Here is a 12,881-nt window from a genome sequence, read left to right as displayed (position 1 = left end):
ATTGGTTTTTGTGCTTTTGAGTTGTAGGAGTTCCTTATATATTTTGGAAATTAATCCCTTATCAGATAAATGGCTTGCAAATATTTTCTCCCATTCCATAGGTTGCCTTTTTACTGTCAGTGGTTTCTGTTGCTGTGTAGAAGCTTTTTAGTTTGATGTAGTCCCACTTGTCTATTTTTGCTTTTGTTGTCTGTACTTTTGGCATCACATCCATGAAATCATTGCCAAGATCAGTCTTGAAGCCTTTCCCCTATGGTTTTTTTTCTAGGAGATATACAGTTTCAGGTCTTACATTTAATCCATTTTGAGTTGATTTTTGTGTAAGGGTCTACTTTCATTCTTTTGCATATGAATATCCAGTTTTCCCAATACAATTTGTAGATATTGAGTTTTCATTCAGCATATACTTATTAAGCCTCCTTGGGTAAGGCATTATGGCAGGTATAAGGGATTCAGGCTGAGAATAACATAATGGTTGCAAGTACATCCTCTGGAGCCAAGTGCCTGGGTCAAATCCTGGTACTATCATTTCTAACTGCAACACCTTGGGCAAGTTACTAACTTCGCTGTGCCCCAATGTCCTCATCTACATAAAACGGATATTAGTTACCGTTCTTTCCTCACAGGGTTGGTGTTAGAATTAAATAAATACATGTAAAGGGCTTAGAAAGGTGTCTAGCGCCTGGTAAGGACTCTTAAGTACCGGCTCTTAAGGCATAGTCCTTGCCTCTCAAGAGCTCACAGTCTACAGTTGCCCCTGTCCACCTGACCCACGTGGCAGGCAGGGCCATTTGGGTCTTCTGGCACCTCGAGTGACCCATAGTTCCTGGCATCACAGGATGAACCGGGTGAAGTTCCAGCGTCAGAGATTCGCGTGTGACCCTGGACAAGTAAACTCCTACTCTCTGGATCTCACATGCATTTGTAAAGGAAGGAAGCTGGACCAAAAGTGACTTCCAAATCCCAGCAAACTCCTTGTTCTGGGTAGCCCAAGTTGAAACTATGTCAGCTTGAGCAAGTCACTCAACCTCTCTGAGCTTGTTTCACCAGAAAAATGGGATAATATTACTAACTACCTCCCAGGTTATGGCGAGGGTTCCACAAGCCAACGCAAACCCCAAGCTTCTGCGCTGGCTCAGGGGAGGCCGCCTTTATAGTCAGTCGCCTTTGCCATGCAGCGCAGGCGCGCTGGAGCCCGGACCGCGCTCGCCGAGCCTGCAGGTTCCCGACTTCCGGTTCCGAGGGGACCCAGAGGCGAGACTGAGACTAATGGCGGCGTCCGTGAAGCAAGCCACCGGGGGCGTTGAAGAGACCGCGGCGGAAGAGGAACCGCGAGTTCTGGAACCCGGGGCCGCCCCATTCGGAAATTTCCCTCATTATTCCCGCTTCCACCCTCCAGAGCAACGGCTCCGCCTCCTGCCTCCAGAGCTGCTTCGCCGGCTCTTCCCTCAGAGTCCCGAGACAAGGCCGATCCTGGGGCTCGACGTGGGGTGTAACTCCGGGGTGAGTGACGGGGGAGGGATCGGACGTCGGTCGTGCCGAGAGGTTGGCAGCCTTCACATCCACTGGGGTTCCGGCCTGGGCGTGGCACCAGACCCCTCACAACTTTCCCAAAATGAGTTTAAAGGCGTAGTGTTCGACCCCGTGTTGCTGCTATCTCACCTCTAGGGTCCCAGCACCATCTCTTTTAGGAATCTTGGGGAGGAATCGTTTTCAACTACGTTCCGAATTCCTGCGTCCCCGCCTCTGCGCTTGCGGCCTCTTGGCAGAACGCCGGGTGGGAAGGGCCACTGTGCCTGGGCTTCCAGCGCTTGCCTCCTGTCCAGCGTGGCTGGCGACCTGGCTGGGGGAGAGGGGACTTCCCGAGACCCAAGTTTGGGAGCGTGGGCTTGGGATTGGTTTACTGGGAGCCAAGGGTGACAGAATCATGCCTGGAATTAAGATTAGTGTGAAACAGTGCAGAATGGACCCTGGAGCCAAGTGGATATTTATTTTAAAAGCAATCAGTTGGCTGAGTACAGTGAAGAAGATCGAGAAGGAAAATAAAGCACCCTGCGGGAGGAAGGCATTGCCACATTTTCTTACCGCAAAGTATTTTTAGGCGTAAGAATGATTATAGTCAAACCACAAGCAAAATAGCGAAATGTCTCTCTGACACCTATTTGTAGCCACTAGGATATCCTAGAGGAGCAGGCATTCTGACCCTATGATTACAAATGCTTCAAAAAGTTAGTACCCTCACTCCATTCCAGACCAGGAGTAGGAGGGGAGGAGGAGAATTTTATCGTGTTTCTGGCCTTAGGCAGAAGAGAATTTGGTAGAGGGTTGAGGGCTGTAGGCACAGGGCTGGTAAATGGGAGGGAGGCATTTGGACACAGGCTAAAAAGCTGGAATGAGCAAATGGTTGGGTGTCTGGCTATCCCTTGCAGACATTTCTCTACTGTGATGATACAGCAAATCAAAGGGGAAAAGAGACTGGGTTTAAGACTTGGGATTTCATGAAAGGCATTAGGAAACTACAGGAGATTTTAAAGTTGAAAGTAGTATACGTGTACCTTAGGGGCCAGGACATAGTTGCAGTTAACTAGGGCAGTGGTTCCCAAACCTGGCTGTACATTTAGGGAGTTTTTTATTTTGCCTTTAAGAAAAGATGCTTGCACTTGATAAGACCAAAAAAAAAAAAAAAATTTCAAAATACAAAGGGGCATATAGTAAAAAGCAAGTCTCTACTCCTGACCCTAAATCCTCTTCTCCTACACAATGGCAACTGCTGTTTATAATTTCTTGAGTATACACCTTATGTGTACACAAACATTTATGTATGTATAAATATCTCACCTCTTCTAGTTTTACAAATAATAGCACACTCTTTTGCACCTTGCTTTTCATTTAATAATTTGGAGATCACTCATGTCACTACAGTCTTTTTTAGCAGCTTCATAATATAGATGTGCGATAATTTGGGGGGTGCTTTGTTTTTAGAATTTTAGAGTTTAGAAATTCCTAGGCCCTACTCTAGACCTACTGAATCAGGATCTTGGGGATTGAGCCCTTGAGTCTGTGTTTTCTTTTTTAAGCTTCCAGGGGTCACTAAGATTGGGGAATTGAGGATGGAGAGGATTAAGAGATGTGGTAGAGGAGGGACTGATGTGATGAAATGACTGGTCAAACATGGGGCACACCCAAGATCAGATAGGAGGAGGAAGACAGCAGAGAAATAAATAGAAAGATGGGGAGATTTTTTTTTTTTTTTTTTTTTTCACTGTAACAGCTCCTTTACTTTGCAGTGAAAATTGATTTGTATATTCTTTGCCTCTGAGTCCTTGTGGAATTTTTTTTTTTTTTTTTAAATTCAGACAGAAAGTCACAAAAATTATACTCATCCTCATCAGTTCACTCAGTCCCATGTAATTAATTTTTTTTTTTTCATCTTGATCTTTTGTTAGCACTTTTATGAGTTCATCAGTTTTTCATTAGAGTTCTGAAAATGCTTATTCATTCAGTTCAGCAGTACAGTCCGTTACCAGAAACCTGTACTTGTCAGAGTCTTTTCCATGTATTTCTTGAAGATGAAACCCTTTTATAGGAACATATTTGCAAAATCATCAGAGTACACCCAGAACTGTCTGTAAATGACAAAAGACTTAAAAATGACCATGGTTAAAGATTTGATGACAGTTCATAATAATGCAGTTGACAAGAAAATTAGTTATTTCTGAGATATACATTTTAAAGTAATAAATAGGATTATTACTTATAACATTATACCAGAACATATAAGATTTTTAGAAATTTCATGTAATGTCTGAAACATTTATATTAACATATTTCCATACATATTTCCATACAAGTACAAATATAAGATTTTTAGAAATTTCATGTAATGTCTGAAACATTTATATTAACATATTTCCATACATATTTCCATACAAATACAAATATGATTTTTAGAAATTTCATGTAGGGGAGATATTTTTAAGCAGCATAATCTTCCTACTCAAAATGTGGTCCTTGAACTACAGCATCAGCATGACTTGGAAGTTTATTAAAAATACAGAATCTCTGCCCCCAACCCAGATCTACTAAATCAACATCTTTATTTTAATAAGATCCCTAGGTGATGTGTATGCCTATTGAAGTATGAGAAGCCTGGTATGGAGGAAAGAGCTTAATGTTGCCTAAATCTTGCCTAAATCCTGCCATGTAGTAACCATGTGACATTGGACAAGTCACTAGCCTCTGAACCATAATTTTTAAAATACAGGGTTTTTTGTGAACTATGCCACACATAGAGAAAAGTGCACAAAACATAAATTCACACTTTATGAATTATTATAAAGCAGACACCTTTATGACTACTGTCTATATCAAGAATAAAACATTGTCAGCTCCCCAAGAAGTCTCCCATATGCCTTTCCCTGCTCATAAACGCCCCTCTCCACCCAGAGAGCCCAACTCTTATTATTATTGTTTCCTTGCTTTTTTTTATAGCTTGCTATTTTTGTATCCGTAAACAGTGTAGTTTAATTTTGTCCATTTTCGAACTTCATCTACATGGAAGCTTGCCATGTATTTTCTTTTGTGTCTTGCTTTTTTGCTCAGCATTATGTATTTGTGTGAGTCATCCATGTTGCTGCACTGAGCTGAATTCCTTCATTTTTAATTGCTATCTGGTATTCCATCTCAATCCATGCTACTATTATTGGACATCTGGATTGTTTCCAGCCGCACTTTCTTCACCTGCACAAAGGGCATAAATATTTTCCTCACAGAATTGTTGCACAGAGCAAATGAGGTAGTGAATAGAAAAATGCCTTAAAAAAAACAGATTAGAACATGAATTTAAGTTAGTTATAATGGTTATAGAAGTCAAAGTTAGAGAAAGGAAATAGTGACTTGTTTAAGAGTCAAAAAGGTGCTAAGAGGGTGAAAATCACAAATCATTGGATTTGGCTAGAAGGAGGTCAGCAGGTAATGGATACAAAAGCAGAATAAGTCTCAGAAGGGGGTGGTGAAACATAACACATGTAGCAAAATTGAAGCTGTAGAGTGAAGGCTGACTGAAGACTTTGGAATGCAGACTTTCCCAACCACAGGTCTGAGAAGTAGATTTTTATAAGATGGTGCTTGCTCTGTTCTTCACCTTCCTGGCAAGGAGCACTGGTTATGCCCCTGAAATCTTTTCCTCCTCCCTGGGGTCTGAGATACTCAAAAAAAGAAAAAGATAGTGAGTTTACCAGCATATTACTTAAGCTGGAAAATACTGCTCTGGACTCCTTTGCTGCATCCATTGGGCTGTAACTTTCAACCACACAACCCATCAGTGTCAGGAAAGTATGGAGATGATGCATTACAGCTTGAGACTCCTGGAGGGCGCTGAGAGCCTGCTTTGTGGAAAACTTTTGGAGGGCAACCTCCTTAGGCTATAGTTTAACAACCTTACATCCTATAAAGCCAGGAGTAAGTGGCAGTCTCAATGGGAGGATAAGAGATATAGGTTTCTCTTCCATTCACTGGTTGAGAGCTGCAATGACAAAGCTCTTTTGGATTCCTCTAGGATCTGAGTGTGGCTCTATACAAACATTTCCTTTCCCTACATGATGGGGAGACCTGCTCAGATGCCTCAAGAGAACTCCATCTCCTCTGCTGCGACATAGATCCAGTCCTGGTGGAACGAGCTGAAAAAGAATGCCCTTTTCCGGATGGCTTGACCTTTATCACCCTGGACTTCATGAATCACAGGACCCGGAAAGTTCTCTTGAGCTCTTTCTTAAGCCAGTTTGGACGCTCAGTTTTTGATATTGGCTTCTGCATGTCAATAACCATGTGGATTCATCTGAACCATGGGGACCAAGGCCTTTGGGAGTTCCTGGCCCACCTTTCTTCCCTGTGCTGCTACCTCCTTGTGGAACCACAGCCCTGGAAGTGTTATCGGGCAGCTGCAAGGCGTCTCCGGAAGCTGGGCCTCCATGATTTTGACCACTTCCGCTCCCTAGCTATCCGAGGTGATATGGCCAATCAGATTGTGCAGATCTTGACCCAGGACCATGGCATGGAATTAGTATGCTGCTTCGGCAACACCAGTTGGGACCGAAGCCTTCTGCTCTTTAGGGCAAAACAAGCCACAGAGACTCATCCGATCCCTGAATCACTGATAGAAGAAGGGAAAGAAAGGAACAGAATAAGATTCTAGAGACAATGAGATGGGAGGGAGGATAGAGATATTGAAAGGGTTTTATGCAAAGAATTAAGTTCATTCTCCTTAACTCCTGATAGTTAGGCAGCTTTAAAACTTGGCAGAAGCTTTTTAAATGTCCAGGACATGCAATGAAAAGAATCAGTATCTTCCTCATTTGGGGGGATGATCCCTGAGGAGAATATTCATGTGAGGCAATGATCTGTCCTATCTGGAATGACCTAGAGAAAGTGATCCTGGTTCTGGGATATGCAAGGGGCTGCCTTTGGTGGTTATTTAGGAAGACTTAGACCAGGTTAGCCTTAGAATGTCCCTTCCCTGGTCTCCTTAAATCTGATCTGCCTTCTTCAGGCTTCTTCTAGACTTACTCATCCTGTCTATGAGACAAAACCTCACAATACAATCTGGAATGAAAAGTCACTGGGCTGGCTAAAGGAGAAGCTTTGGTAGGAAGAACATCTTTCCAAAGCAGGTCAAGTTGCCAACATGCCCAGGCTGAGCACAGCAGTTATAGATACAGTACTAACCAAGATGCATCGACTAGCATTTAAAAGATATTTAAAAGATTAAATTATGAACTCAAAATCCAACCGGTACAAATGAAATGAATGAAGTGGGATTGTATACAGTATATACAATTATATTTTATATATAATAAAAGTGACTTGAGTATGGTTGAGAATGCCCTGTGAATCTGGAGTAGAAAAGAAATTTCTGCCTTTAACCACTCTACCCATGGAGGTTTCAACTCAAGAAAAAGAACCTCACCCAAGCTCAAAACAGAAAACATGCCAGCGAGTAAGTTAATTCAGGATATTTTTTGTCAGTGTCTTCTGTCAAAGCACACCAGTATGGAGGTAGGGGGCATATACCAGTATGGGGGTGGGAATACGTGCAGAGAAGCCTACACAAAATGCAGCCTACAATTGGATGGCTACAGCGTCAGTGCTGTGGGATAGGTGTCACTGATGTCTGGCAGGTGTTGATTTTTAAAACACCCATGAGTCCACTTCAAGGGAAAGTGGAAGATAGAGAAGATGTGGTGGAGAGAAGATGGAAAAATAAAACATACCTAGCTAAGAAGGGAGATTGGATTGATGAGCTTCACAATCTCTAAGATCCTATTATTTTCTGAGTTGATGTTATAGAAGGAGGAACAGGGAACAAGAGAGTCTGAACCACCAATTAGAGGTTGGACTTCTTGAAGAAGTTAGTAAAAGTTCCTACTAAGGAATTTGAACTTTATGCAGAGAGAGCAGAAGCCAGAGCAGTTCCTAAATAATAGGAGGATGGAACCAAAACCTTCATTTAGGAAAACCAATTTTTCTATTTTGTGCAGGATAATTGTATGGTTGGTGCCATTTCCAGTCTCAGTTAGACTCTAATACTACTTCTCAGTCTTTTTATATTGCTGCTCCTGATCACTTTTATCCTAGAGACTCTTCCAGACTTTTACCCTTCTGCAGGCAGGCTCTTGACTCTATTCCTGCTCCATTAATCTAAGCAGGTGACCTAACCACCAACTAGTGCCATTTTTGTTTACTGTGTCAGGAAGTCTTTTCTTGCCCTCAGTCTTGAACCCCTTCATCTTCCCTTGTTTTCACTTCTAAACTTACCCAGTGAGCTTTTACCCAAATAACCTCTGCCTAAGTTCCAGATCCCAACCTCTACTACCTCTCCCAAACTGTATTTTATTAAGGATCCCCTTGGTGTCTCCTTGGCCTCATTGAACCTTGCTGTCCACCTACCAACATGCTCAGTTCTCGCTCACCTTCAAAACCACCAACTTTTCCTGTGTCCTATCTCCCTCTCAGCCTTATGCAATCTCCATCTCTTCACCACCATACATGAGCAAAGCCCTTGAAAGAATACATGCCACCGCCTCTGCTCCCTCATCTCCCATTCATCAGTAGCCACCTGAATGCCATATTTTGAGGCCTCTTTCCAGTCTTCCTCCTGGGCCATGGAACCATTCAACACTATTGACTCCTTCCTTACTGAACCGCGCTCCCTTTGATTCTCTGCCATTCTGTGCTATTATTCTCTTCCAATCTCTTAGTTTCTCTCTACACCTTAAGCAATTGGTTCACATTTTAATTTGCATAAGCATTACCTGGGGGAGTCCTGGATTCATCTCTAGAAGCTGTGATTCAGGTCAGAAATGGGGCTTAGGATTCTGGTTTGGTTTGATTTGGGTTTTTTTGCAATTTTTATTGTGGAAAAATATATGTAACATAGAATGTACAGTTTTAACTGTTTTTAAGTGTATATTCTGTGGCATTAAATACATTCACAATGAGGAATCTTTTTAACAGGCATGCCATATGATTATGATGCAAGTCAAAACAGACCACACTTTGACGCTTAGGATCCCTTAGGGTCCATCCAGTCCTCTTCTACATTTTTTTCCTGGGGTGAGTTCCTCCACTCCCATACCTTTAACAACTACCTATATGCTAATAACCCCCAATAGTTATAAGCCCCACCTTCACAATTCCAGATTAATATTTTTCCTGTTTTGTAGTCATACTCCCCTAGATAGTTCTTTGGCACCTCAAATTCAACATATCCCAAAAGCAAACTCATTACCCTCATTCCAAACCTAATCCTATCTCAATTGTTGGCATCCACCCATTGCTCAAGCTTCAAACTTCAGTTAATTCTCCTCATTTATACTTCCCACACTGAAACAGTCACAAAGTCCAGTGAATTCTACCAATAACATGTAAGTTCCACTTATTTCATCCATGTGGCTGATGCCTACCAAAGGTTTCTATGTTAAATCCTCTACCCTCCAATCCATTCTGTCTTGCTGCTAGTGTTCCCTTTCTCAAATATCTAGCTATGCTAGTATTATGCTTAAAAACCTTCAGTGGTTTCCTAGTGCCTAGAGTCCTGTCCTTTATCCAGTGCCTAAACCAATATTGTTCAATAAGGTAGCCGCTTGCTATTTAAATTTAAATTAAGGAAAATGAAATAAAATTTAAAATTCAGCTCCTCCATCCTACTAGCCACATTTCAGGTGTTCAGTAGCCCTGTGTGACTAGTGACTACCTTATTGGACAGCACAGATATAGAAAATTTCCATTGTTGCAGCAAGTTGTACAGGACAGTGCTAGTCTTCATGCCTTTCCTCTACACATCAGCCACACTGAACTTCTTAGCACAAACTCCTGCTTCCCTTCTCTCTTCCCCAGCTCTCCCACTTTGCAATGTGGTTCAACTGTTTGTCCTAAAAATGGCTCAGATGTTACATTTTCTCAAAAATCTTCCCCAACTCCTATAGCAGTTTGCATTTGTTACTATATTCTAGTGAGGACTTTGCATAGAGGCCTCTATCACAGTGTTTACCTCATCATATTATAATTGTTTCTGTGCCTCTTCCCCACCACCAGGAGACTGAGCTCCTCAAGCCCAACTTATTTTTGTATACCTAAGCCTAGCTCAATGTCTGACACATGGCAGGCAGCTGAGAATTACTTGTTGAATGAATATATGAGTGAACAAAAAAGAAATGCACCCGAATTCAAGTACTGAGAAGAAAAGGGAGATCTATGATTCGGCAAAAGACTGCCCAGGATACTGTAAAAATGGGGAGAAATTAGAAATTCGAGAGGAGGATAAGGTTAGCCTTTGGCATGGATTTTTGAGTTATGTTTCCCAAACATCTTTGAGATAAGATGTCCATTTCAAGGCCTTCATTATTGATAGTTTGGGAGAGGACAGTGGATAAAGACTAGATGTAAAAATTTGGAAGTCATTCACATAGAATGATTGAGATTTAATGAGTAGTAAATTTAAAAAGTAAGTGGATATAATAGGAGGGGACAAGATCCTAGGCTTGGGGGCTGCTAATACTTCTTGAGTGAGGAAGAAAGGAAGAACCAAAAGAGGTCTGGTTAGGGCTTCCCTGGTGGCACAGTGGTTAGGAATCTGCCTGCCAATGCAGGGGACACGGGTTCAAGCCCTGGGCTGGGAAGATCCCACATGCTGCGGAGCAGCTAAGCCTGTGTGCCACAACTACTGAGCCTGCGCTCTAGAGCCCGCGAGCCACAACTACTGAAGCCCATGTGCCTAGAGCCAGTGCTCCACAAGAGAAGCCACTGCGTTGAGAAGCCCACACACCGCAACAAAGAGTAGCCCCCAAATAAGAGGTCTGGTTAGAAACAGGAAAATAAGAAAACAGAAAAAGATAATAATATAGCACCGTGTGCCAGACAACAGAACTTTTAAAATCCTTAACCCTATGGGGTAGATACTATTATCATCCTCATTTTGCAGATGTTGGAACTGAAGCACACACAGGTTAAGTGACTCTCCCAAGGTCACATACCTTGTAAGTGGCAGAGCTGGGCTTACCTAAGCAGTGTAGCTGCAGAGACTGGGCCTTGGCTACTATGCCTTGAAATGTCATAGAAATCAAGACTGAGAAGAGACTCCAGAGAGCCAGTGTAAAAGAGCATGGACCTTGGAGTTACTGTGCTTCCTCAAATTATGTGTTCAGACCTGGGAATAAGAGACCCAGCCAGGCCACTCTTAGCTATCCCTGATGTTCTTAGAATTCCCCTCGCAGAAATCAGGCCTAATTTTAGGTTGAGTACCTAGCAGCACCCCTGCTGCTGTCTACCAGTTAAATAGGCACATATAGCAAACATAGACACTCTTACGTCTCCATAAGTCCTAACTACCCTCTTACTGTACCCTTGACTTGACAGCAACCCTGACCTTCCCCTGAATTCCCAATCTACCCCTAGCTTTGACTTCTGGGTAGGACCTCAAAAAAGTGGGTTTCATGCTCAGGAGGTAGGGATTCCAAGGCCAACTCTAGGATGTATTAAGATCCCAAGATCAGTTAGATCCTCCTCAGCCTTCTGGGATTGAGTTTGGCCTGGGAACAGAGCAGTGGAAAGAACATCAGGTTTGGAATCAGGATCTGCCAGTAACTTATTGTATGACCACCCTATTCAATTCACTTAACCTTTCTGAGCCTCAGTTTACTCATATGTACAACTGAAATAACAAGACCTTCCTTTTCCTATGCCCAAATGTGCTAAAGGATATGAAGGTAATTTGCAGAATATGGATTGTTAAACAAAGTGCTGTTACATTCTAAGCATGCTAGAGACCACAACCATGCCTGTTAGATCAAAGACTTACGAGAAAAACATCTCATCTCTGTAGAAAACATGCATCCTACTATTTCAAATAATTTGTTTTTTAAGATGAGGGAGTAATAAGTAGTTCAACTTCAGCCTACAGAGCATTTTAAAGGAAGCAGCGCTGGGAGGGAGAGAGTGATCCTTGCTAATGGAAATGAGGTTTATGATGGTCTCAGAGTGATAACAGTGATTACAGACGTGAATTTACCTGCTTCTCTGTAGATGTTAATTTAAGAACACTTTGAAACCTTGTGACCCTGCTGGTGCTCTCTCCCTTCACCAAGGCAGTGCAAAGAAATATATATGGTGCTGTGGCAGGCTGAATACTGGTCCTCCAAAATGTCCACATCCTAATCCCTGGAACGTGTGAACGCTACCTTAGATAGCAAAACGGACTTTGTAGATGTGTGCAGTTGTGTAGATTACGGATCTTGATTAAGGATTTTGAGATCAAGAGATTAATCTGGATTATCAGGGTTGGCCCTAAATGTAATCACAAGTGTCCTTATAAGAGGAAGGCAAAGGGAGATTTGACCACAGTAGATGTCATGACAGAAGCAGGAGGTTGGAGTAATGTAAGCAAGGGCTGCAAGCCAAGAAATGTAGTTAGAAAAGGCCAGGAAATGGATTCTCTCCAGAAGCCTCCAGAAGGAATGCAGCCCTGCCAATACCTTGATTTTAGACTTCTGATCTGTAAGAGAATAAATTTGTGTTGTTTTAAACCACTAAGTTTGTGATGATTTGTTACAGCAGGAACAGGAAACCAACACAGGTACTCTGACTACAATGAGACTAGGCTACACGCCAAGCAGCACCAGTCCCGGGTAACTCCTGATGGCAGGAAACAGCCACAGCGACCAAAGGAACAGGCTGGGGCTCCACCTACACGGGTAACTGAGGAATCTTCGATCAGTAAAAGCTTTGGGAGATCCTTCAGCATCTGAACCCGACCTCTTCCCTCCAACATTTCTATTGGCTGAGCAGTTACCTGACGTGTTGGGAGGAACTGTTGTATTTGAAGTCTGTAGCTGTTAGTTTCAAAAAAGATGTGTAAATAGTGCTTATAACGATGAGGTCTCAGTACCAAGAAGGTAATGATTGTGTAATGGCCTAGGAGAGCCCTTGGAGAGGGTAAGAATATCTTTGGCTTCAAGAAAAGATCATCTTTATCCTCAAAACAGCCTAATTTAGGAACCAACACCAAACATGACAAGAGACTTACTGAGGGACAAGAATGAAGAATGGTCCTGGATATACTTTAAATATATAGATATGTAATCCAGTATATTAAAAAATTAGCATTTCAACATGCAGGCAATATAAAAATTATTAATGAGATGTTATATTATTTTTTTAATACCATCTTCAAAATCTAGTGTGTATTTTATACTTACAGCTCATCTCAATCTGGACTAGCCACATTTCAGATGCTTATTAGCCACATGTGGCTAATGCTACACATTTATGGCAAATCAAAAAGTAATTTATCAAGTTCCTGCCATATACCCAGCATGCTTTTAGCTGCT

General features: G+C 42.2%; 1 protein-coding gene across 3 annotated transcripts; it reads left to right on the top strand.

Annotated features, from left to right (window-relative positions):
- Positions 1–1,086: 1,086 nt before the first annotated feature.
- BCDIN3D (BCDIN3 domain containing RNA methyltransferase) lies at positions 1,087–12,649 on the top strand. Of its 3 annotated transcripts, none has more exons than XR_009505361.1 (3): positions 1,087–1,503; positions 5,558–8,610; positions 12,109–12,649. XR_009505361.1 is itself a non-coding variant. In XM_059935857.1 (2 exons), the coding sequence occupies exons 1-2, from the start codon at positions 1,087–1,089 to the stop codon at positions 6,191–6,193; spliced, it is 1,053 nt and encodes a 350-aa protein (XP_059791840.1). In that variant the 3' UTR covers positions 6,194–12,084. The 3 variants fall into 3 exon arrangements, 1 of the variants encoding a protein (XP_059791840.1); XR_009505362.1 differs by having other exon boundaries at positions 5,558–6,994; positions 12,106–12,641; XM_059935857.1 differs by lacking the exon at positions 12,109–12,649 and having other exon boundaries at positions 5,558–12,084.
- Positions 12,650–12,881: the final 232 nt, after the last annotated feature.

This window comes from Balaenoptera ricei, chromosome 10 (genome assembly GCF_028023285.1).
Source record: "Balaenoptera ricei isolate mBalRic1 chromosome 10, mBalRic1.hap2, whole genome shotgun sequence".
Lineage (NCBI taxonomy): Eukaryota > Metazoa > Chordata > Mammalia > Artiodactyla > Balaenopteridae > Balaenoptera > Balaenoptera ricei.
The sequence above is the reverse complement of the archived record's forward strand: the minus strand, read 5'-3'. Positions and strand labels throughout refer to the sequence as shown.